The sequence below is a fragment of the Megalobrama amblycephala genome, linkage group LG4 (assembly GCF_018812025.1).
Source record: "Megalobrama amblycephala isolate DHTTF-2021 linkage group LG4, ASM1881202v1, whole genome shotgun sequence".
Taxonomy (NCBI): domain Eukaryota; kingdom Metazoa; phylum Chordata; class Actinopteri; order Cypriniformes; family Xenocyprididae; genus Megalobrama; species Megalobrama amblycephala.
Genome location: NC_063047.1, coordinates 11,726,398 through 11,753,652, shown reverse-complemented (window position 1 = coordinate 11,753,652; position 27,255 = coordinate 11,726,398). Strand labels below are relative to the sequence as shown.

General features: G+C 37.4%; 1 protein-coding gene across 1 annotated transcript; it reads left to right on the top strand.

Moving 5' to 3' along the window:
- On the top strand, positions 1–26,355 carry rorb (RAR-related orphan receptor B). The gene is made up of 10 exons (XM_048187534.1): positions 1–906; positions 16,715–16,800; positions 18,270–18,411; positions 18,538–18,957; positions 20,217–20,338; positions 21,350–21,482; positions 21,656–21,763; positions 21,895–22,005; positions 22,179–22,291; positions 22,428–26,355. The coding sequence occupies exons 1-10, from the start codon at positions 900–902 to the stop codon at positions 22,584–22,586; spliced, it is 1,401 nt and encodes a 466-aa protein (XP_048043491.1). The 5' UTR covers positions 1–899; the 3' UTR covers positions 22,587–26,355.
- Positions 26,356–27,255: the final 900 nt, after the last annotated feature.

Here is a 27,255-nt window from a genome sequence, read left to right as displayed (position 1 = left end):
TTCTGTATTCTACTATACATTTTATATACTGTACATACACTTTGAGAGCCAAAGGTTGAGAGCAAAAGGTCCATCATTAAGACACCAGACATAAAAAATACTTTTTTTTTTTTTTTGTCAGGATATCAAAATTAGCCCTTGTATTTGTGGGTAGGAGGAAGATAGGCTACTGTCTTTTAAGGCAGTTTGCTCTCTCTACCAGGCAACATTTCTAAATCATAAAACACAATAAGTGTTTAACATGGACTTACAGATCTTGAAAGTGTGTTTGAAACTTAAATACATAAAGAAACTAAAAAAAGTATGCACATACTTTTACTCCGTTATGACCAACAATACAATTCATCTGTGGTATTCAGACAAACTAGGCCTACAAGTAATAGCTATTTCTACTACTAACAGTAAAAGCAATCCGCAAAAAGTAAAAACCGAAAAGGACAATAACACGGTAGGTACAAGAAGAAGGTTTTTAATTGTTTTCTGTTGACTTCAGTCTGTGCATGAACTCAAAGCCCCGCGCCGCGCTCGCGTACGCTCAGACCGCACAGTGTCCGTATCTGCTCCATGCCGCTGAAGACGCTAGAAAGTGGGCGGAGCGAAAAGTGTCAGCCCAATCCGGGCAGCCGTAAGCCTGCTGTGCGCTCTCCCCTGCGCTCACGGAGGCAGTGAAAACCTCCGTTGGGTATATGCGCTCGCAGATGTCATGTGAAAACCCACATGCTGGCCTTACAGCACAACTGAAGAGTCCGAGCACCGCTTCACTCACCTCTGGAATGGTTTTGCACAGTAGTCTCCCACTTTGACGAGACCAAACTTCACCACCGAGGATTTTGTTTTTTTACTCTGGTTTATGTTTGTTTCTTCATGACTGACGCGCTCGGGAGCGAGTCGCCACCACTATGCGAGGTAGGAATACAACTGTTTGTGACAGCTCATTTGAATAATGAAGTCTATGGTGTCTTTATAGCCTCATCCCAGAGTCCTGTCCGCACAGTTCGTCCATCCTTCTTGGTTCTGTCTGTTTCATAAAGTCATACTGAAGTGAAGTGATTTATATGTGGTCTATAATACAGAACTCTGTCAGATTAATGTGCGCATGGATAAAAAAGTGTGGTCAGCTGAATTTTTATATTCATGCGAGCATAAGACATCAGAAGAGAAATAAACCGCACATCATTCCCAGTCTCGTGTTTATGGAGTGATTCTTCAGACAGTTAATCTTCACTTCAACTTCACTTCAACTTTCCTAAAGAGTGGAAATTTATTTATGAGCCTATAAAACTTGGTACTGAAAATGCACAATTATGTATCTTACTCTGAGCCTTGGGCTTTGAGTTTATGTATGTGCGTGTGAGAAATTGCTGCTTTTTTAGACTGTTGCAGGTTATCACATGTGGGAAACAGTTGCATCAAAACTTATTAGTGTTATTTTTGTAACTGAGGTAGGTAGTATTTTAAGGCAGACGGTCAAACCACCACGGTGTGGGTAAAGTGGAGTTAGTGTCGTGCGTTCTACTGACCCATTTCCGTCAGTCAGGCGCCGCTGCGCGCTGAAAGCGTCGAAGTGCAGCAGCAATGTCTGCGCGAGACGAGTTCACACGCGTGGAGCAGCGCGCACTTTGCCCATCCCTCGCGCTCTTTTCGGACTTACTGCAGTTACACCTGAATAAATGAACGCAAAAGTGTTTGCAGACCTTTTTGTAAAGAAAAACGGCCGATATGCTTCAATAATAAAGTACAAAAAGGACAGAATGTGTCTTGTAATTTTCATTTAAATGAAGTCAGAACACTTCAATTAATGTCGTATTTTATGGTTTAAAGTGTAAACAACTAATGCTCTGCCATATTTGTTACAATACTGTAAAGATATTTTAATTCATATTCATGATAATGGATGAAATTTTGAAACAGACATAGGCTAAGCCTACCTTTTCTAAACATTTGAAGATATATAGATTTTTTACAGTTCGTTGCAGGTCTTTATTGCTGCATCGATAAATTTATTAAGATTATTAAAAAAAAAGAAAAAGAAAAAGAAAGAACTAGGCTACAAGCCTAATTAAAATATAGATTAAAAGATTTTGCTCATTGACAACTGACTGATTTAAATAACAACATTTATTTGTATCTTCTGCTGTTATTTCGTTGATCGACTTTCGTTTAAAATATCAAAACAAATACAGCACACAGTGCACGCGCATGACATTACAAGAATCAACACATCCTGGTTTCTTTCCAATATGCCGAGTCTTGACTTTTTACAAGTAGCTAAAATCTGTAAGTTTCTAGGCAGCTTTTTTCCCGCTTCTTCATTGGGGAAAAACGGTTGAGTGCGCGTGCCCTGGCTGGGAATCACCAAAAACTCAGTTTCTCCATCTCTGTGTCACAACCTATACACGCCCCCAGAGCACCTCTCTGCTTCTCTCTTTCTGTGCCCCAAAGGACCGTGTCAGAAAGAATCACATCAGTATCTGGGGCCTCTGCAGAGCCAGAGTCTCCGACATTGACATCAGCCTATAGCGCGGACATCATGGTTTTAAAATAACAATTACTACATCTTCGTGAGGTAATCTAATATACAAACGAAATCTTCTTTCAAACTTATAAAATATCCAGTTATGTTTGTAGCTTGCATGGGCGTTATGTTTAGAAACACGAACCAGACGTAGCCTATGTTTTATACTAGATTACGGTCTACTTTCAATGTCAGTGACAGGACGAAAATAATTGCTACTATTTGTTTTAATCAGTACTGGGATTAAGCAATTTAAACTTTTTTTTTTAAATAGCTTTTTGTACTTACCCTACATTTTGTGTGGCTCAAACGCCTGACAGAGAAACATTGTAGTCGATATAATGAGAAAAACAAAATTGCGTAAATCTTTCACTGATTGTTGATATACAGGTAGTAAAAGTGAAACATATTAATTATTTCTAGTTAATGGTGGGTGTTGATTAGAACATACTGAATCCGTATGTTTGTTTATAACTAATGTATCTGTCTGTTGATCCCACATTTGAGCTAATTTTGGTCATGCACAACTGTTAGGCAGCAAGCTTTTTCTTAAAGGGCCAGTTCACCAAGAAAAGAAAAAATTCTGTCATCATTTACTCACCTTTATCTTTTTTCCATACAATTATCAAAGTAATAGTGACTGAGACTGTCAATTTACCCAACATCTCTTTTCATGGAATAAATAGTCATATGGTGTATGTGTGAGATGGAATTTTCCATTATGGGAAACTTTTAAGTGTTGGGAACAGCTATGATTTAATCTAAACATCTAGAGTAAATTTTGTTTCATATTTACTAATAGTTTTTTTTTTTTTTTGTGAATATTAAATATTAATTGTAGAAAATAGTTTTTATAAGAGGTAGAAAATGACTGAATACTAAAACTGTCTTTATGGTGACTAACACTGTTAGTGCACTTGTTTGTTGTTTATGTATTTGAGGGTGCCCTGTTGGTCAAAACATCAGTTTGCTTCATTGATCAGAGATGAACTTGCAGTGTCTTCCAGTGCATATATCTGATGGACTGTGGTACCCAATCTAGTAACTCTAGCTCTACATCCGCTCCAAACTTCGTCTTCTCCATTACAGTGCACAGAGCTGCTTCAGGGCTGGTGTTAGTTTTCCCACAACTCTGTCACACGCAGATCATGTTAAAAATGCGTTTGCACACACACACACATATGCAGCACAAGAAGTCTTAATTGTTTGACCGCCGTTTTGGTTGATTGTCTTTAAACAACAGCACAGAAACATATCTGGCCTGTGTTTACTTCATATCTGATCATGATTTTCACAAATGTCTCTGAGCCGCTTTGTCCATGCTCATTTCAGTCCTTGCTGCACCCCTGAAACTGAGCAACAGACACAAAGAGAGACGGTTACGCATGAACTGCTAATGCCAATAGCTTTAAGCATCACATTGGCTTCCAGAGTGAGAGGCCATCTCTCCATCGACCTGCTTGATGTTGCGTGGCTCAGCTCGCTGAAGAGCAGGATCAATATGCATGGCCCGCTCAACCATGACCTTTATTCCTACTGTAAACTAACATAAATTGTGTATATAGAGATTATAGCTGTGTGAAGTACAGGATCCAGTCAACAATTTTTGAATGTACTGTATAATATAGCTTACCGACGAGTTTTCTGTTCATTTTAAAAGTGTTTTTCATATGGCAGTTTGGAGGCAGATCAATAAGCACAGCGTTGTTTGTTTGTTTGACTGACAAAAAACTGACGCACTGAAAACTGCTCCAATTCTCTAACCAGGCAGTAGGCCATTGTTAACTAAAACTATCAATAACCAGCCATTACTGCTACATCCGATGTGTTCAGTTAAATAAAAACACAAATCAAATCTTAACATATATCTGACTGTGAAACTGCACACCGGGTCTGTCCGATCTTTCAGTTTGAAGGCCAGGTTTGTATTGGTACTAATATCATCTGGTCAGTTGTTTGTAGTAGCTGCTAGTTTTTGTCTTTTTGCTTCGTTGACTAATGGCTTGCAATTACGTAACCTCAGAAAGATTACACAAAGAAAACCAAGATATGTAATCCCCAAAAGTGAGGCAGAAATAGAGTTGCACAGCTAGCACAAAACTAATCCATTCAGAATGTTGTGTTCTTTATTTGATCTATTTTACTCAGTTTTATCTGTGTTTACACTTTAAATAATAAATTCTGGATGCAAAGTAATTGTATTGTACATACTGATATCAGAGGTGAACTTTACTTTCTAGGTGCCTACATAGCACCAACCAGATAGTGTCTTGACATCTATTTCCGAGTGTGACCGTGTCGGCTTTTGTCCCCTGTAGTGTTTTTGTGAACACGTCTTGGTATCGACTGAGAATGTGTAGACTAGAGTGTGTCGTTTGTTTGCAGCACCCTTGTTTGCGATTGTTGAGTTTGCATGAGAGAGAAGCTCAGAGAGGCTAAACATGTCCATTTAGTGTTTTCATTTTGCCCTCCCTGTGGTATTTCTGCATGTTTTCTCTGCTTTGCTGCGTTTTGGTTTTATTAGTTCTCTTTGACTGGTCTCGCCCCTTACTAGGTGTTCATTCATTCAGTAATGTGTGCTTTGGAAAGTGGCACCTGGGGCTTCTGATATGGTGCAGAAGGGGAGCTAACACCACTGGGACCATTCCTCTACATGACAACAATTTTGCTTCCTGAACTTACAATACGAATTTCATGGGGGTTTTTTCTCTATGATTTTTAAAATGGTGCTGGTTTTATCCCAAAATCAGTTTAGCGTGATATATAGTGTCCAGAAAGCAACTTTCCACTGAAAGGCTTACTGTTCTACCTCAGGCATGGAGGAAGGAGAAACTTTGTCTTGCGCTTTAGAAAGAATTAAAACACATAGTTATGTAACACAGAAATCGGATCTAGATTGAGACTCTCTCTCTCTCTCTCTCTCTCTCTCTCTACTATAGTGTATGGGTTTGTGTGCCCACTGCTCACAGTTAGTTTCCACTTCTTGCAGTTGCATCAGACAATTTGTTTGCACAGACTTGTTTGGTCATACATGTCAAGACAGACATGTCCACGGAAAGGTCTATAGAAATGTCTGAGACCTCTGCAAATGCTTTTTTTCCCTAATAATATCAGCATAATTTGTGTGACAATTTGAATTTCTAAGTATCTGGGTTTTTCCCCCTTTTACTTTAATTGCAGCAGCACTCAAAATGCATGAACTCCACAAGTTTGTGTAAAACCTGATGATCTGAGAGTGATCCAGGGAGCATCTTGTGATTCAGTGGAAGCATGAATATCTGACCGTCTATACAAAGGGTCTCATGATCAGTGCCACAAATTTGCTTATTTAATTAACAACCTGTTAGTGCAGAATATTAAATACATTTTCTATTCATTTTTAAAAACTTATTATTTCCATCTCACATTTAAACTTCACTGTATATACATAGAAAGCTCATTAGCTCAGATCCATTGCACCTTCAGTCCTCCTGACTGCATGCACGCACTTACACAGTGAACTCTTTGAACCAGATTTTTAAAGCATGCTAATGTGATTATATCTGTTTTAGGAAGCCACTAGGAAAATTTCATTAGGAACGGCATTGAGTGTAAAGAGGAAATGTCAAACAAAAAGGTGTGTAACAGAAGAACTGTTTGTGCGAGCTTTTGAAACAGAGGCCCTTAAAGAGATTTAGATGAAGAGCAAGAGTGATCTTAGAGAAAGCTTAAGACAGATAAGGATACTGAGATGGAGTGTTCAAGGGAGATGAACGAGACAGAAAGAAAGAGAGAGACTGCGCTCTCAGGTGAAGAGAGACCCTTAGATTGTGATCAATTTGCTTCTTACAGAGAGGGGCTCCTGGGGCCACTTTGGGGAAGGACCTCGTTACATAGAATTAAATTGTGGCCTAAGGCAAGCTATTACCATCCCGTCCTGAGAGGGAAGCCGTAAAGAGGCATGCAGAACACACACACACACACGCACACTACGAGATACCAACATTTTGATGGCATTTTGATGATTATCAGGCCAGTTTATAACTATAAATCTATATTTAGCTGCTGGCAGCACCAGCCATTTCCATAGCATGTAATATTACAAAAATGCCATAAACCAATGAATATGTACAGATATTTTAAAATGGTAATAATCAGAGGCATGTCAGCTGCGGGAGGCACTCAAGAATTACCATGAGTTTTATCAAATGTTAACATTCTAATTTGAGAGAGAATATTACTTTTGCTGTTTTCAACCCTGAACACTTTTGAACATAAAACCTGTTAATTTAAAGAATACCACATTAAGCATTTTTTTTTTTTTTTTTTAAGTTACCCAGCAAAACTTTTTTTACAGTGTGTTGTTTCTGATTCATTAGCTCTTTATCTAAAGTAATCTCTTCTGCATTACAGTGCATCCATATTTATACTTCCTTTGACCAATCATGTAGGATTATGTAATTCTGAAGAGAGAAGAGTGAGAGAGGGCACTGTCCAAACACCCAGATATGACACGGCTATGCTACCCTTAGGCTGAGTGACTTACTAACCCACTTTAACAGTTTACACACACAAACACACACATAACCCATTGGTCCACAGTGACAGACCTCACTCTGTGAACTTTTGCATTCTACAGTATACTGTAGCTGTCAACTAGAAACAACCTATAAATGCCTATCAAAAACATTGTAATGAGATGTTACTCATACCTATCTGGGTTATTATTTATTATCTTTTCCATGACTTTAAATAAAATAAAAATTAACTGAAAAAAAGGAAATTATTAAATAAACGTCACATTGTTTTATTTAAGCTAGTTGCCAATGCAACATATGTCATCTGACGCTGTAATAAAGAGCAGTGATGGTTATGTCTAGCTGATGGCTTTTCAGAGTGAAAACACCTGAAATTATTCATTCCAGCTTTCCACATGCAGACGCACACGCACGCGCACACACACACACACACACACACACACACACACACACACACACACACACACAGGTTTATTTTTGTGAATTGTGGGGACATAGGCGTAATGGTTTTTATACTGTACAAACCGTATTTTCTATCACCCTACACCAACCCTACACCTAAACCTACCCATCATAGGATACTGTGCACATTTTTACTTTCTCAAAAAAAAACAAATTCTGCAGGATTTATAAGCCTTTTGAAAAAAGGGGTAATATGACCTCATAAGTCACCCTCTCCTTGTAATACCTATGTTATACCCATGCCATTATACAAATTTGTGTCCTGAAATGTCACAAAAACGTGCACACACACACACACACACACACACACACACACACACACACACACACACACACACACAGTCCTAAAGGAAAGTTCAAAGGTTGATGAGGTCAATGAGTTTGTGTTGGTGGAGGGCGGGCAGGTCATAAAGGTCAGACTTATGGAGCACGAGTCGTTTTGTGGCTAGTAAATGGTTACACCCACAGGATCAGAACTGACTTCCATGCAGTTTCGTAATTCTGTTTCCTGGGTTCCAGCCATTCAATTCTGTGAAATTTTCTGAGATAAAAGTTGAGGCTCTTCACACTGACAGCGATAAAATCACATATTACACACAGACACAACAGGTGAATAGGGTAACAACAATTAAATAATATTTAAATGAAATATAAGATATTGCTATGAAACTTCGCTAAGTTAGTGCATCATTATCATTTTTGATAAATTGCCCCCAAAACATGGTAATACAAACATTAGACAAAGTATTTAAAAGACTGGGAATTTTTGCAATGTTTACACACAATGTGTAAGTAAGAGAGAAATAAATATTATGTTCAGGAATTAAATATTTAAAACAAATCAATCTCTCTATTTTTCATAATATTGGAGAACCTGTGTGGAAAGTTGGTTCCTTGATTCATTTGTTTAGTGGAAGCTGAGATGTCAAAATGCTAAAAAAAAAAAAAAAAAAAACACTAATTTTGGTTAAATGCATTTAAAGTACAATTACTGCAGCTAATTCATACATACAGTACACTAATGTGTGTACAAAAATAGAACAAATTCAACAACTTTTTCAGCATTTATTTCATAAATGTTACAGAGTGAAATTTCTTAAAAAATGCTAAAAAGTGATTTGTGAACCAAATTCCCTTAAATTTCCTGATGTCTACTTAGGACATACAATAAAATATGAACTGTATTTGTTTGTTAGTTTGTTCGTTTTTTAAAGTAATTAATACTTTTATTCAGTATTACAGTCGCCACACAAATAGTAAGCAGCACAGCTCTTTTAACATTGATAATAAGAAATGTTTTTCGAGCACCAAATCAGCATATTATAATATGTGATGCTGAATTTTATAACTGTAATATTTTAATAACAATATTTACATTGTTTTTACTGTATTTTTAATCAAATAAATGCAGTCTTAGTGAGCATAAGAGACTTCTTTCAGTAGTGTAGTTTTACTGGTATCTCTTCCTAATGCTTTCTGTAACTAACTGCAATACTGAAATTCAGTATTATAATATACATTGACTGGTTAAACAAGCAGAGTATGTAGTATAGAGTGTAGGTTCAGATATATGTTGTTTTATATTGTTCAAATTGGATGCGTGCCAGCGTGTCCCCTTCTGTAGCCTCATGGAGGCAGCCAATCACATCTCAGATCAAAGATGCCCGAGTCTGGCACAGCTGATGACAAGCCAATGGGGAAATGCCTGCAGCCTCATCAACAAATACTTATTAGAGATATAATCCCAGCAAACTCTCTCACACACTGTGGTGGTGCAAGATGATTTGGGAATGTTGCTCATACAGTAGAGAGCACTTTCTAGTCAGTGTTCACTGATACACTAATTAGTATAATTGAGATACTATTATAGTTTTTATTAATATTTTGAATTTGTTTTTAATTGTATATTTTTAGTATTTCAGTTGTTGTTATTTTTGTATATCAAGTTAAACTAAATGAAAAAGAGAAATGTAGCCTTGGCACAGGTGCATAGTTTGCAAGGGACAACCGATCTGAAACAGCCACATAAACTACAAAGACTGAGGAAAAGAAAAGAAAAGAAAACATCATCCTGCACCAACATAAATTAGAAAGCTTTTTAAACAATTCATGACCACCCATACTAGAATTTATCACGTTTTTATTATAGCTATTTATTGTTGTAAATTTTGACTAACTTTAAATTCTGGACCTTCTTGAATTATTGACTAAACAATTTGTTTTCCCCATGTGTAAAATGTGTTCTGTTCTAATGTTGACTGACAGGAAAAACCTGAGCTTCAGAAATTCTGAGAGATGACATAGCCAAAATCATTAAGAGCCTGATGAACTGTTAAGGATTAGGAAATAAACAATTTCAATATAAGAAAATGGTAAGTAAAGTTAGTTTGACTTCCCATGGCACTTTGAAGTAGAAAATTGTGTCAAACTGATAAGGTTCCGGAGCTTAAATATTATAAAACACATAATATATCATATGTAAACATGTAATTGTTAACTAGGCTATTACTTTTTTATGTTATCAACCAACTTTGCATGTGTGGATGGTACCACAAAAAACAATTTTGCAAAAATAAATAAATAAACAACCAAACAAATAAATCTCATGAGCATCTCAGGAGCAATAATTTGTATTTTTATTTTATTTTATTTCAAATAACAATTTTTTATGGTTTTAGTTTTGGTTAAATATAATAATCCTGAATGGGGTTACGGGTATTATTACCCATAATGCAACCGTCTTTGTTTGACATAACATAAATGAAGGTGTCAAAGGGGCATCTGAAGCTGAGGGGTCAGTGATAAAGTTAGTCTATACTATCATAAAAAGTTTTACACAGCAGACTAAAAAGATTTCCAGTGCAAGCAGGTGGCACAGATTGCTTCACCAAAATGGTCTGAAATGTACCACAAAATTTAACCGAAATTAGTATATGTTAGCATATAGCCATAAACATTCATTTGAATAAATGTCACCATGTTAAACAGATGTGCTGGGGTACTTTTTTGCTAATCAATGAGATGCAGAGCAATTGCATTCTGATGGAATATTAAACAATCCTGGGTTTCACAACAATATACGCTAATTATTAGCTCATTTACATGATTTACTGAAACCCAAATGCTAAGAATTTTATGTCAAGGATTATATCAATGAACCAAGAGGCTGTCCGGAAGATTAGTTATGCTGTAGTGGTTTCATACGGATGGAGTGGGTAGTTTGGCTTGTTAGGCTGCATGTACAGAAGCTGATCTCTTTGAAACTTGAAGACTTTATAAGTGATAATTAAGTAATGATAATGCAAGAGGTCAGATACATATATCTGAATATTTTAAATCACTGAATGGTGACTGGGTGGAATATCTCTTCTATTTCCCTGTGGAATTGTCCTAATTATTTTCTTAGCAATACACAGTGGGATCAATGTTAGAATCAGAATGCTAATGTTGCTGACAGTGAAAGCTGTTTAGTGTCTAAGTGCCCAGGGCCTTCATCTCAGAGTCCTTCCCTGAAGGAAATGATGTAAAACATGGATGAACACCACATGCTGTCGCAGGCTGCCCCTCTGCAACCACTTCCCCCTAGGCCCCTGTCAATCTGGACAATGTGCCACCTAATGGAGACAAGCTGCCATTACAGCTACCCTCTCACCCCAGCTCACCTCTAAATCTTCAAAAGCACATGCACATTTGTCTGCGATGGACAATCTCAAGCTTTCCGAGTATGACTGCGTCCTCTAATGTTTGTCTGTATTAAAGAGACGTGGATTGTTGACATGCTCACAAGTGTGAGTGCTGAAGATAATCTCCCACCTACACGATGTATTAGTATCACTGTTTAGCATATCCCAAAAAGGCTTTGGAATATCATTGGGCCAGATGCCAAATGACAAAACAACATCTTATCATATGCATACAGGCAAGATTTACAACAAAGACTTCAAATGGCCTTCCATCTGCAGGCTAAAATTAAAAGACGGCGACATTATCAGTATATTCACCTGAAGGAATGCTGCAAACAAGGTTTGTGGATATCATTGAGGCAACTGCCAAATATGATCGTCAACTCATCAAACTAATACACAAAAATAGGCAGAAATCAGAAGGAAGCTGTTGTTACATTACTGTTAGAGTTATAACTCACAGCTCACAGTGAAGGTATTATCATTTAAATTATGAATTACAAAATTATTGCATTGTTGGCCATGTTGGTACACATCTGTCACCCAGACAGCTGGTATCGACAGCAAATATTTATTAGTGTTCTCCAGTGTGTATGGGACGGGTGTGCATGTGTGATGATAAATTAAGTTGCAGGGGTGCTCATATCCACTTTAATGAAGCTAATTAAAGAACTATTTAGAGAGAGAGGGAACTACTCCTGGGACAGAAAAGAGCTTCATATCATTAGGAATCAATTATACAATCCACGTGTGTGTGTGTGTGTGTGGCTCTTTTTTCACTCACACACAAATTAAAGTAATAGTTTGCTAAAAAAAATGAAAGAAAATACCCTAATGTTGTTACAAACCTATACGTTTTACTTTCTTCTGTTAAACATACAGTAAAAAGTAAATATTGAAGAATATCCTGGCCACTCTTCTCCATGTACACTTAAAAATAAAGGTTCCAAAAGGTTTTTTTTTTGGCAGTGATGCCATTAGAAGAACCTTTCAGTTTTTCTTACTGTGAAGAACATTTTATGTATATGAATGGAAAGGTTTGTTATGGATCCATCAATGCAACTAAAGAAACTTTATTTTTAAGAGTGTAATGAAAGTGAATATGGTTGTCAAGCTGCACAATGATAAAAAAAAGAAAAAAAAGCACCAAAGTATCATAAAAGTGCTTCAAATGATTCATATACTACATTTCAAGTCATTTGAAGTGAGACTGAATAAAGACAAATTTCAGTTACAATTTTTAATCACACATTTGTTACTGGATGGCTTCAAAAGACTTGAAATATAGTACATGAGTCATATGAACTTGTTTATGGTACTTTTATGGTACCTTTTTCGTCATTTTACAGCCCCACTGTCCATTTGCTTTCATAACGAGAGTGAGTAAACAATGACAGAACATCCATTTCTCAGATGTACAGCATATAGCAACATTATTGATGCAATATACACACAAAACATGTTCTCCTTATGAATCTTTTAGTTCCTACTCAGTAACTTGAGTGTGCTAAGCTTCTATCACTAACTTTGAGACTAGCATGTGTGCGGTTTCCGCAGCTCCTGTCTGTCCTCGGCTAAGCCTGCAGGGCTGAGCTCCTCTTAACCATGGAATCGCCAGCGCTGCACTCCCTCTCTTACGTAACCCTCTGATAGGCCTAACCCTTATGCGTAACAGCGGACAGGTGCAAGGAGCCTAGCAGTCTGCAAGAACAACCACATGCTTGTTTTTGTTAAATAACAGCATCGTTTATGAATGTATAACGTGTGTACACTAATTCTGATTCCTTGGTTCTGCACTGATGCATTTTGACAGATGCAAAATGCACGCATCTTGGTGCAGATAAATAGAAAACAAATTTGCAAATCTGTAATGGTTTTAGCAACACCAAGATGTTAACATTTAAAAAGGTAGTTAAATCCGTCGCTAACATCCCTCTAGGTTTTTCTATTTACATATTTCATCTCGTCCTTTTAGGTTTTTAATCCTTTAAGGACACAGAATCTCTATAGCTACCACAATGACAAATGTGCAGCGTTGTTGTATTGGTAGGGATGGCGATGACATCATGTCCTGTTGGAATGTCATGGTGGTGTGGATGATTGTTCTGACAGGCAGACTATACAGGCCTCCTACCCACAAACCCAGGGAGGCTGTGGTCGTCCTGGCAACAGTGACACAGACACGGACGTCTCCTTATTTCATATGACAGGTCTACACACACAGGCCCTGTGGCCATTCTCACACAAACAGACATATCCAATATATTCATTCAGACCAAAACACTGTCATATGTAACACACAAAACGTTTAAAAACACACATAAACTGAATATCTTTCATCTGTAATGCATTCCTTTAGCTATCGTGTAGATCCAAATTTTCACTTTCTAATAGTAACTAAACTAGTTCTAACACGACATAAACATGCGTAGCAAAGCATATTTTATCGGTGGTCAATACTTCCATGGCCTAGTGATCTATCGCCCCGCTTTTAAAGGGCTACTAATAAGTCTGTTGTGTGCCGTTTAAGGTAAAAGAGTATTTTACAACACCGTTTTGTGTCTGATTGCGTTCACAACAGGTTCAAGTCTCTGTGCTTGTTTGACCCAGTTTGGCTCTGGCACTGGTCAAAGTGGGTCATGAGAGGAACCGGTCCAGTGTTCTGAGTCTGGGGCCAATCACACAGAACTCACAGTCCTCGTTACCACACACAAAGCCTGAAGATTAAAGGACCAGGGCATAAAACACCATGCTGTATTATTTGACCTTAAAAGCAAGGACAGGGTGTGCTAGTTTTTCTTTTTGAAAACTATTTTCACATGTTTTAATGTGAACCACAGTCCCTGCAGATGATAGTATTAGCGCCTCAAGATGAAATGCAGTGATTACAGAGTAATTGATCTGTCTGAGGAGCCCTTAAAGTGTACATAACTCATTCTATAATGGAGTACAATTAAAACACTCAGGAGCATTCATAAGTTACTATTAAAAGTTACTAAATTGGAACAGATCAGGAATATTTATTTTATTTGCCAAGACATTGAAATGTAATAAAAAAATATTCATTCTTAATATTACATTTACTGTATTATCTATCTATCTATCTAAAAGGTAATAAAACAATTTGCCAAAAATTATGACATTAAAATAAAAATTACATAATTACAAAAATTGCAATAATTTTTCACCTGCATAATTAAACACATTTTTTTTTTTTATATAATAACTTATAATATTACTATTGTACTGTAAAATAAAAATGTACATATTAAAGATTAGATTTATAAGTAAATCAATTTGCCCCAAAAATAATACATTAAAATGTATTAAATTATTCAGTTATATTTACTGCAAGTTTTTAACATTTGTTTTAATATTTTGCACCCATCAGATTAACCTATCCCAACAGAACACTAAAATGTTCCTCCGGGTATTTCGTTGTCTTGTAAAAATCTAGCTAGAGTTGTCAATACTGCTTCAATTTTCATATAGAGGAATAAACTCAAGGTGACATTGTCATGGAAACGACCTTGCTTGTGCTTCCTGTAGCTGAGGGTCATTGGGGGTAAACACCCACCCCCATAACCACCAAACCTACAGACACTGTGGCTTAAGTCGAGTGGGCTAGACTGAGACAGGAAGAGCTACTACAGCCCAGACTAGTTAACATATATGTGTGTGTGTTAATCCCATTACATTGCCCACAGTGTGTATGTGCCTTTACAGCAAATATAAACTTTTCATTTTTTAATAAATATTGCATAAAAGTAAATATTCATTTATAAGATGTGTACATATTCACAGCATGAAGAAAAGATACAAACTGGCCAACATATAATATATACACTAGTCAGTCTTATATTCTCCCAGTCAGATTAGCAGCACACACACAAACACACACACACACACACACACACGCATAACTAGAGATGCACTCACATCTCCAAAGCTCTGAGCTTCACACTGCAGTCTCGAGTCAGGTGTGTCTCTACAGTGCTTCTGTCTGAAAATGAAGACAGATGTTGTAGGTAAGACAACATTTCAGGTTTAAAGAGGTCTTAGTTTGTTTTGCAGTTTAAAACTTTCACTTCACGTTCAAGCAAGTTCAGTTACATTTCATTTAGTACTTTTATCTAAAGTAATTTGCTACTCTTAATAATGAATTTGGCAGGTAACAAAAATAGCCTTTGTGTTTTATGTATTTTGAAACATTTTGATTTCTAAAAACATCTTATTGTTTGATTTTGTTTTTATGTATTGTCTTATTCTTTAATTCAGTTTCCTGTAAACTGTGATGCAGAGACGGAAATAAACAACTCACAAGTGAGGAACAAATGTTATAATTTTGATCTAGAATCATAGCTCAGATGCATATTTTCTATGCTGAACTGATTTAATCTAAAGCAAAAATGTGTGTAAACTAATACTGCAGTTAAATCATAGCTCAAACTGCTCATTATATGACATTATTAATATTGCGGTCGTTTTTGGCGAGTTATATTAATGCACGCAGTGATGGATCTGGCATGGAACTCACTTTGTAATGGTCTCTACTTCTAAACCATATCAGAATTGCATCTGAGACTGCTGTTGCAATGTATTTGATTCATTTAGCTAGGTACTTGTACTAATTGGGAGTTCCGTTGCTCCTAAAGTGAAAAAAAAAAGTACAATAATAAAATTACCCATAACAGTAGGAGAGAAATATAGCATTTGTTCTTTTTTGTACAATTTTTATGTCATTATAGGCAGATGTGAATTTGCATTTGAGTGCAGGAAAGATTAATTGAGAACTGCTGCATCAGATAAGCCAGTTGAGAGCAGGGGAACAAGCATGTGTAGAAATAATTTAGGATTAGATTGGGTGGCTAATCTCTTTATTGTGAGTGTGCAGTCTCAGCAGGGAGATGGGTTTCTCTCTCTGTCTTCCTCTCCCTCGCTCTGTTTTGCTCTCTTAAAGGTTTTCTGTCTCCTTTTATCTTTTCTTTTACATTTCCTAGTGACACGTGCAAGAGACGGAAAGGTTGGAGCTGAGCCTCACGGCCATGTATTTGTATTCGGTTCCTCATTAAACAACTTGCCATGTTCTGATTACGTAATTCAGTGTGTACTGTAGCTTGCTCCTGCCTTTGCCTTGTACATGTGCAAGGTTGTTTTCATAAAGGCAGCATCTCAAGCACTATGCTTAAAAAGGATAATGGAAGAAAAGATTTTGACATAAGCACAAGTGAGAATTCATTCTGGTTTACTGGTGAACCTGAGAGAAACATCAAGGGGTTTAGACTTTGAATCACCTCTCTCAGCTGGTCTCTCGTCTCTCTATTTGTCTGCCAAGAACCGTAGGTTACAAAATGTCACAATGTCTTGTGAAAATTGTAAAAGGCACATCCTGGTCCACTTTAAAAGTGACATCACTCTTAGAATCAAGGTGGTCAAGGTGCCAACTAAGAGGAGCCCTTATCTACAGTCTTTATCACACGAACAAAGGCATATGGTTATATAACTGTATTTTTTTTTTCATTTTTGTCTGTTTTCAGCCCAAATTGAAGTCATACCATGCAAAATCTGTGGAGACAAGTCATCAGGCATCCACTATGGAGTCATCACATGTGAAGGCTGTAAGGTCAGTGAAAGATATTCCTTGTCTTCTGTGCATTAGTTAGTCATTGATTTGTTTCATCCATCCATGGACTTTTCCAAAACATCCTACAATGTAATAAATATTTTCCAGTAAAACTATCTAAGGATTCTTAAATCAAGATAAACTTACTGAGAAGTAAATTTGCATAGGATAAGACTTGTTTTCAGAGAATCAATGATTAAAGGATTAGTTCACTTTCAAATGAAAATTAGCCCAAGCTTTACTCACCCTCAAGCCATCCTAGGTGTATATGACTTTCCTCTTTCTGATGAACACAATCGCAGAAATATTAATAAATATCCTGATGCATCGGAGCTTTATAATGGCAGTGAATGGGATCAATGAGTATGAGCTGAAGAAAGTGCTTTCGTCAACATCCATCCATCATAAATATGTGCTCCACACGGCTCCAGGGGGTTAATAAAGGCCTTCTGAAGCGTTTGTGTAAAAAAAATAAAAAAAACCAATATTTAACAAGTTATGAAGTAAAATATCCATCTTCCGCACAAGCCGCCTTCCGTATTCAACGTACGCAGAAAGTGTAAAACTCTTGCAAAGCTTCCGCTACATCCTACACCTTCCCTATTCAACTTACAGAAAAAGTGTAACTGACGTGATGCCAGTTTACACTTTTCTCGTAACTTCAATATGGAAGCTAGTCTGGTGGAAGGTACATGTTTTACTTCATAACTTGTTTAAATATGGATTTTTTTTTTTTCTTTTTTCACAAATGCATCGCTTCACTTCAGAAGGCTTTTATTAACCCCCCGGAGGCGTGTGAAGCACATATTTATGATGAATGGATGTGGATGGAAGCACTTTCTTCAGCTCATACTCATTGATCCCTATCACTGCCATTACAAAGCTTGAATGCATCAGGACATTTATTAATATTTCTGTGATTGTGTTCATCAGAAAGAAAAAAGTCATATACACCTAGGATGGCTTGAGGGTGAGTAAAGCTTGGGCTAATTTTCATTTCAAAGTGAACTAATCCTTTAAATATTTTTTTTTTTTTGTACATTTTTACTAAATAAAAAAAATTAAAGTCAAGTCACCTTTATTTGTATAGTGAGAAACAGAACAATAATGATCAGTGATGCAAACAGATTTCAATTCTGCTGTAAAGTCAAAGTCAACAAAAGACAACTGTCATTTTTTGGCTGAAGTCAGTTCAGTGTTGATTCAGTTCAGTTCAATTACTGTGTAAAGTTTACCAATTATGAAATGAGTTCAATTCAGCTATAAGCAGCTCTACAGAAGGCGAGTCAGTTCAGTGTTGATTCAATTCAGTTCAATAACAGTGTTGATGTTGCAAATCATCACAAAACAAAGAAATATATATTTGCAATGTAATAATTTTTGCCACTCTTTTTGTTTTAGACACTATAGATATGATTTTTCTGCATGTAACATATCTAAATCTTCTGGTTTTGTTGTGTCCTCTGTAGGGTTTTTTCAGGCGCAGTCAACAGAACAACGCCTCCTACTCCTGTCCCCGTCAGCGCAACTGCCTAATTGACCGAACAAACCGCAACCGCTGCCAGCACTGTCGGCTCCAAAAGTGCCTGGCTCTGGGCATGTCCCGGGATGGTGAGATATAACATTCTAACAAACAAACATACTAATCAGCAGCTTGTCAACAGGCTAGATTGATCTTACTGATATCTTTAAAACCTGCACTAATCTCATTTGTCTTCTTTCGCCTTCTCCCATCAGCTGTTAAGTTTGGCCGCATGTCCAAGAAACAGAGAGACTCCTTGTACGCAGAGGTTCAAAAACACCAGCAGAGGCTGCAGGAGCAAAGGCAGCAGCAGACGGGCGAAGCGGAGGCCCTCGCTCGTGTTTACTCCTCCAGCCTCACCAATGGCCTCAGCACCCTCAACCACGAGATTGGAGGGACATACGCCAATGGTCACGTTATAGACATGCCCAAGGGTCAGCCGAATGGTGCTCCTGGAGGTTACTACGGCATGGACTCCACACAGGCCAGCCCGGATCAGTCTGGACTGGACATGACCGGAATGAAGCAGATCAAACAGGAACCCATATATGATCTCACCCCTGTTCCCAACCTTTTCACCTACGGCTCCTATCAAGACAGCCAGCTAGCACCTGGAGTGTCTATGGGGGAATTAGGTAGGACTAATAGTGAAGCCAGTTGGAAAAGACTAAATTTAGCTAGGGCTGGACAATAATTCAATATCAATATATATCGCAATATAATTTTTTCCGATAACGGTGATATGATTTTTAAACATATTTCCGGTATTTCGATATATACATTACAGCATCACTGACTTGAGGCGCAGCCGTTAGAAAGAGCAGAACGCGATTGGCTATTTGCGTGATGACGTACACCACAGAGACATTAATCACCAGCCAGTGCTCAACAGTTGTACGCTAAGATCAAACGCGAACGCGGCAAGTTTTACAAAATGAGTACACCTGATGCAAATGCGACGGAACAAGCTTCCACAACTTGATGAAAATATGTGTGCATAACTACACCGTGCTGGTGAATGTTTGGTGCAGGAGAATGTGTGAAATAAAAACTTTAAACACGGATACTTTATTCTATATGAGCTATATGTGTCACGTGGCTAGTGTTATTAAACTCAACGCGGAGCTCCGTGCTGAAACCGAGCATATGCGCGCTCCGCCTGTATATCATAAAAAAAAATCGTATTTTTCATGTGTTCGTATTCAAATTCCAGTTCTGACCGAATCGCGAGCAAAATACAAACAACACACGTGCTGTGCTGAGGTAAACAGCCTACGGCTTGCGTATTTGAACGCAGCTAGAGCAGGCAGAGGAGAATGAGCAGCACTTTTGTGACATTTAAATTCTCCGCTGTAATGCGATCTCATGCGAACATATTTTCCATTTGTGCTGGTAGATTACAGCAAAACAATCCACTTCCGAGAGAAGTGATGCTTACTCATGCATAATACTGCAATTATAATCTTATGCATACTACAGCACAGTGATTGGATTAAATGAGCTTTATGTCATGAATATATATGTCGAGATTCGCTCGAAATGGTCTACGTCAGCATGTTTGACCATGCCCATACTTGGGCCAAATGTACACGATTACGTCAGATTTTGTGACGTTGCTCCGACTCAGCTTTTCAAACAGGAAGACAGAAATCGATATGAAAAATGCAAAAATAACTACTTTTCACTTAATGAATAACATTGAGTACCTTTAGTGTTTTCAATGATGTGCAGCCTATACATATCTGTTTACATCTCAAAAAAGTGTTTAAATTTAGCCCTTGAGTTGCATGGTTCATGGGTGTATGCTTAAGACACTTTTACCAGTATTTGATTTTCTTTTCATTGTACTGTATTTAAAACTCAACTGCAGTCATTCCCTTCTTCTCTTTACCAGACCGAATTGCACAGAACATCATAAAGTCCCACCTGGAGACGTGTCAGTACACAGCGGAAGAGCTTCAGCAATTAGCCTGGCAGACGCACTCTTATGAAGAGGTCAAGATGTACCAAAGCAAGGTGCGAGGTCACTCCCTAAATGAGCAAAGAGCTCAGTTTACATGCCAAACACTTCCCCCTGTCCCTGCATCCCACTCATGACGCCAAGTTCTCAGTCGTACATTCATTTACATGCTTTTACACCTGGTGCTGACTCTCTCATCTCTCACTCTTTCACTCCTCTTCGCTCCTACTTCGTTCCCTCTTCATAGTCAGATTGCACGCTTGAGATCAGAGTTCATTAGAGTATCTCAGCCCCCTGGAGCTGATCCTATCCAGCTTTCGCACTGATATGAAGAAAAAGAGAAAGCGAGAGAGCTAACGGATTTAGCTAACGAACACTCAAAGCACAATAGGGGAGGGTGCCAGACGTACTACAAGCCCTCTTCATTTCCCTGTGTCAAATGGATTATGGGTAATTACCGAGAAGCCCTTTGAAATAGTGCCTATGAAGATTCGCTATACAGGGAGAGAATTGCAGAGCTCACAAAAGCAATTTGCTGATATCACATTTTCAGTATTCTGTGTGCTCTATAAGGATGTTTCATAAATGGAAAACTACAGATTCTGTCTTTTTTGTTGTGATTTTTCATGATGAGCACTGAAAATTTCAATCATTACTTTTTAAAACTAAATTAAAGAGTAAAAGTGTAGTCTACTTTAATTTAATTTAGCTTTTATACATAAGAGTGCAGAAATTCTTTTCACCTCACCAATCGGAAGACTGGAGTAATGGCTGCTAAAAAAATCTGCTTTGACATCACAGGAATAAATTACAATTTAAAATAGAAAAAAAGTGTCTGAAATTGCAATAATATTTCAAAATATTACTGTTTTTACTCTATTTTTGATCAAATAAATCCAACCTTGGTGAGCATAAGAGACTACTAAAATGAGCAATTACTGCTATTAGTAACAGAGAAAAGAAAAAAATTATAGTTAGCATAATAGTTTCCCAGAAACATGCAATAATTTGTCCAGAACAAAACAGATGACAAGCAAACCTATGAGGCCTGTGTGTGTGTGTTTCAGACACGGGACGTGTTGTGGCAGCAGTGTGCTATACAGATAACTCATGCCATTCAGTATGTGGTAGAGTTTGCTAAGCGCATCACTGGCTTCATGGAGCTTTGCCAGAATGACCAGATATTGCTACTGAAATCAGGTAAAGAACAACCTCTGACTGACTTTTTGGATCCACACTATGAATCTGAATGGCCAATTATTCACATATGATATATACTCTATTGCTATTACACACTGGTTAAGACTGTAGTACTGTAAATACTAATTTTGTTATTCAAATTGGCCTGCTTAACACTTTTGTCTTAAAATCAGGTTGTCTGGAGGTAGTGCTGGTCAGAATGTGCCGGGCATTCAACCCTCTCAACAACATGGTTCTGTTTGAGGGGAAATATGGAGGCATGCAGATATTTAAAGCTCTGGGTACAACTATTTCTCAAGCTTAATCATTTATATTACAATTTATGCATTACAAAATGTACATGCTATAAATATGGTTTAACATCATGTTAATAAAAGCAACTGCATTAATTATACATATTTACCTCCTGCAGGCTGTGACGACCTGGTCAGTGCAGTGTTTGACTTTGCCAAGAGTCTGTGTTCACTGCAGTTAACGGAAGAGGAAATCGCCCTTTTTTCAGCTGCAGTGCTCATTTCTACAGGTCAGACCCTCACTACAAACCTGTCAAATCTTAGTTGGAACATAAAGATATGTTCATTTAGTATTAATGTGGTCAAATCAACATTTAGTACTTATTTAATACCAATTTAATACCGATTTACAGCAGTGTTTCCACACCAGCAGATATTAATAGATAATTCTCTGCATTTCTAGACCGGCCGTGGTTAATGGAGCCCAGGAAAGTGCAGAAGCTGCAAGAGAAAATCTACTTTGCCCTGCAGCACATCATGCAAAAGAACCATCTGGACGAGGATGCGCTGGCCAAGGTAGGATGTCTCAATTGACCATGACACAGTTCAGACAGGAATTGATCACATGACTGATTGAACTTAAATACATGCTGTTTTATCATGTTTAGTCATGTGACCCTTATACCACTGTAACCATCTTTTTTTTCCACAGCTGATTAGCCGGATCCCTACTCTGTCGGCTCTGTGCACTCTCCACACAGAGGAGCTTCAAGCCTTCCAGCAGCTCCACCCAGAGACGGTTAACATGCTCTTTCCCCCTCTCTATAAGGAGCTCTTCAATCCTGACGCCGCTGGTGTCATGCCCAAATGACCAGACACGTTTACCAACACACTTCATTCAACAATTGACAGGCTGTCCTTGGGAGTTGTTGCAGAGAATGAACACTGTGTCGCAGCATCCACAGATTTTGCAGCCACAACAACAACAACAACAACAACAACAAAAACAAAAAAGGAATGTCCTGCACTTCAAAAATCCAACTCAATTTCACCGGTACAGTCATAAGAATGTATATATGCGGCAGCAGCAAAAGGCGCCTTCAGTTTGACAAGAAATGTACAGACTTTAGGACAATTTAAGCTGTCTATAAATTGGGTAAGTTAATTTGTTTGTTTGACTTCTCTCTTTTTATATAAAATATTGTTATATTGAAATGAGAAGGTGGGGAGTGCATTCAAAAATGATAATGTAGTCATTTCTCTAGTACAAAGCGGTATTCCAGTATTAAATTTTGTTCTGTTAATATTTTAGTCATAATTTAAAAACAATGGTGGCCTCAAAGGCCCGTACCTTGTCTATGTAATTTTTCGTATTTGTTTTGTAGTTTTACCTGTACATAATATGTGAAGTTGAAACTGGTGTAAGGTTAACGCGGGACTAACTTTGTTTGGCCACGTTTTAAAGCCTTGTCTGGGCTATGTAGATATGTATAAACAGCACCACAACATTAATCCTACAACTAAGGATTTTTGAAGTGGAAAAATAATTGTTAATGGATACTTTTCCATACGAAAGTATAGAGATATATATTTTACAAAAATTGTATGACCGATTACTATCTTGTCAGTCATAGCTGCAATAACAGTTTCTGTAACTGCTGAAAAACAACCCAGTCAAATGTGACATTATGGGAAGCCCTCAGACCTACATCGAATCTATAATCCCGTTTGCTCTAAATGCCTCAAAATGCTGTTCTTACTGCCAAAAATAATACAGCATTAGCGCATGTGAAGCTGCAGTCCTCTGTCTGTGAAGGCATGAATAGCTACTGTAGTACACAATTATTTCTATCATTTACTGCCACTGATATGAAGTCTACTCAACTCTTTTCTGCTGCCTTTATAGTAGATTTTCTGATTTGAGCAATAATTTCTAATCTGTCATTACGTGCCCAGGTCAGGCTGGGTTTGTGGTATTCTTAACCATATGCTAAATGTAAAATACTCAAATACCTTATTTTGAACATACATTTATTTACATATTCATTAGATAAAATATTTTCTTTTTTTGGCAATACTTAATTTAAGGTGAATATCTAAAGACATCTAAAATGAGTCATTCTATTACATTTTTTTTTTTTTTTTTTAAAGATAACAGTAATGGGATTTATGTAGATATGGGTAGAAAAGCAATCAGTTGGAGCATTGTTTCAGGAATCATATTTTATCATAATCAAATAGAAATTCAACAAAAATAAAATAAGATCCTACTGGATAAATGGAAATCCCTATTTTTGTTTTTATTTATGTATTAATTTTATTTATTTATTTATTTTTGCATAGAAAATTACTTAATTGGGAATAAAAAAGGAATATAATTCGGATTAGGTGATTGTCTTGGAATTTAGCTGGTTAAGAAACCATTTTAGGAAAGCAGATTTAAATATGACAGCTTTAACAGTCATTCTTAAGCACAAGCACAAAGATGTTTCCTGTCACTCAATACAGTGAGCATCCTTAAATTGCTGTAATCCACTGTTAAAAGACTTTATAAAAGCTTAATGCAAGTGGTAATGACAATCATCTTTGAGTACTCACATTGCAGTATAGAACCATGAATGCAGCTACTGGAGGAAGACTAGTAGCTCAATTTGAAAGAATTCTAAATGGGCAGTTTAAGTTTGGACCCTTTTGGTCCAAAGATAAATCTCATAAAGTACCATCTCATACCACCAGGTGGAGATACTGAGAGTGCTTTTCCCCTTCTCTTGACCTGTACTCACAGGATGTAAAGCCATATGTCAGTTTCTGAAGGAAAAAACATAAATACGCAAGCTAGGACATTCGGTTACAACGATCAGTGAATTTTTAGTACATCTTGATGCATTTATGTTGTAAAATGCACTTGAAAGCACTTATTTACTGTATGAAGGAATAATAATACATGGTATTAAATACATGCACAAATGTTGTCTGCTGAGAAGCAATCATACTACCTGTTCAAGTCCTCCTACTGAACCAAACGCTCTCAGTCCAACTTTAAGGGAATGTTTCCAACTCCTTCAACATTAGTTTCCTGTTCAAGACAATCATTTCTGGGTGCATTTGTTCTTGACACCCATCTCAGGGACTTCTCTTTTAATGTTTTCAATAGAAAGAGAGTACTATTTTAAATGAAATATGGACATTTTTAGGGAATTAAATACAATCACAGCGGTTTCTTCACATACAAAACCTACCCAGACAAGGCTTTGGTGTGTGTATGTATGTGTGTGTAAAGCGTGTACCCATCGTGGAGGGGTGAAACAGGCACATTTGCCACACTGCATCGCTTGTTGCACGTCCCAGCAAACAGCTCTCTCTCTCTCTGTCTCTGTAAATATCAATGTGCAGCAGTGTACCAGCAACGGTGCCAGTGCTGAGCTCCAAATTAAAACATTGTAATTATTAAGCATCTCCTAAAATTAAATGGATTTTATGTAAGTTAGATTATTTATACAGAGCATGAATAAGCTGCTCTCTATCTATTTCTATGCTCATTACAGAAAATGGATTCAGTCAGAAATCATTTTAAACATATGATGAAGGCTTTTTGTATTAGACTGTGAATTGAGGGCGAGAGGAATTTGTATCTATATGAAAGATTCAACACTGTTAGGTACTGTAGCAATAACTGGAAGCATTTACTACAGTCATCTTTGCATTCTAAGATTATTTTTATTTTATTATAATTATATTATTATTATTATTATTAGCCTATTGTTGTTCAGTTTTTCTTGCATGCTGGTTCATAATAATGAAACCTTTGGGCTTTTGTGTTTTCTTATGTGTTGCTGAGAGGGGGTGGGCAACGGGGGTCGGTTTCGGGCTCGTTTTTATTCTGAATGTTTCTGGGTTGATGTTGACTGGAAACACCACAACCTCCTCATTCTGTTCGCACACACTGACATAAGCACAAAGTATTTCTTACTGTGTAGAATAATATAAGGGCACTAACGGTCAAAACATACATGTAAACGCAGACGCAAGCTCCATTAGCTGTCGCCGTATGGGGCGTTATTATGGCGCGAATTAGCGAAAATATTTTCTTTTGCGGTCTGTTTTCTCTTTTAGGTCTGTCATGGCAGAGCTACAGTTAGAGTCTGTTTGTTTGTGGCAACTTACCTGAATGTAACTTTATCTCTCCCTTGAGTCTTGTTACCGCCGCCAGATCAATTTTAAGAGCAAGTCACTCGCACATGCGCAGCTGTACGCGCACAGTCCGCGCGGTCAAAAAAAAATTGGGCTGCACGTGCACGCGGACACTCTTTATGACGAAAATTACGTCACACGAATAGCGTTCAGCGGAATGTCGCTGAACGCGGATGGCCGAAGTATTCTTTTGGCTGTCAGTGCGTTGACCAAGCACTCGCGTCTGCGCATGCGTATGTTAAATGTTTTGGTCATTACAAGTTTACTGAAGATTCTGCTAGACCCGTTTTAATATTTCAGCTAGGCATAAACTAGTCCTACACTTAACATGAAGGAAATAACAGATGTCTGTGTGTGTTTTTGAGTTCTAAACTCGCGTGCGACCACAGATGGCTAAAGTGTACGTTCTTCTACTGAAGTACTAATGCATACTACACATTTCTATTTTTTTCTTCTTCTTTTCCTTTTCTTTTTTTTTTTTTTTTTTTTTTTTTTTTTGGTTAATTAATGAATCAGAATGTGTCTGTCTCCCTGGATGAAAAACAAAAAACAAAGGTAGCATCTGTTACCAAAACCCTTAAGACTGTACTTAGCGTGCAGAATCTTTTTATGTACTAAATATGTAAACGAAACATTTTTGTTTTCAAGTGCCATAGCTAGTGTGAAGTGAAGCTGAATGGCATATGGGGTAGATGCTTTACTGTACAACTTGTTTACTTGAGAAGCAATCAAAAAGTGGAATTCAGATGCAAGTGTGAATATTCAGACAACCAACTGTTTGTTGTTCATGGAGAACGGGCTCTGATTGACAGAACTTTAGCACATGTCCACAATACAAGTAAAGCACATGTAGCATGGGAGGGTGGGGTTCTGTTAACTTGCCAATTGTGTGAGTGTGAGCATATGTGTGTGTGTGTGTATGTATATATGTGAGTTTGATTGTAAAACAGTCTATAAGAAATGGGTGAATAGCACTTTGTGTGATGGACTGAATATGTCTGCTTGTACTTGTATGGGGGGGGGGGGGGGGGGGGGGGTTGAGCTTGAGGTGCAAGCATTGTGGAATGGACATGCAAAAGTACTGATTAATCAAGACCTTAAAGTGTCTCCTCCATGTTGTATATACTAAGTGAAGGACTTAAGTGATTTTTGTTAAATTCTATATTTTATGGCTTTTGTAGACATTTCTTTGTGGGATAAAAAAAATAAAGAAAATTTTATGGATGCAATCTTGTCTTCATTTCTTGTGTTCCAATAGAATTATCGAAACATCCTTAAAACAAGATACATTTATTTTAGAAGCAAAAGTGTGTAAGATAAGAGAAAATTAATAATAATAATACTGTTTA

Bases quoted from the DNA above. Each gene is read 5' to 3' on its own strand.
- rorb (XM_048187534.1), top strand. The intron at 21,483-21,655 runs GTAAAGAACAAC...TCTTAAAATCAG, and splicing joins GATATTGCTACTGAAATCAG to GTTGTCTGGAGGTAGTGCTG. The intron at 21,764-21,894 runs GTACAACTATTT...TACCTCCTGCAG, and splicing joins GCAGATATTTAAAGCTCTGG to GCTGTGACGACCTGGTCAGT.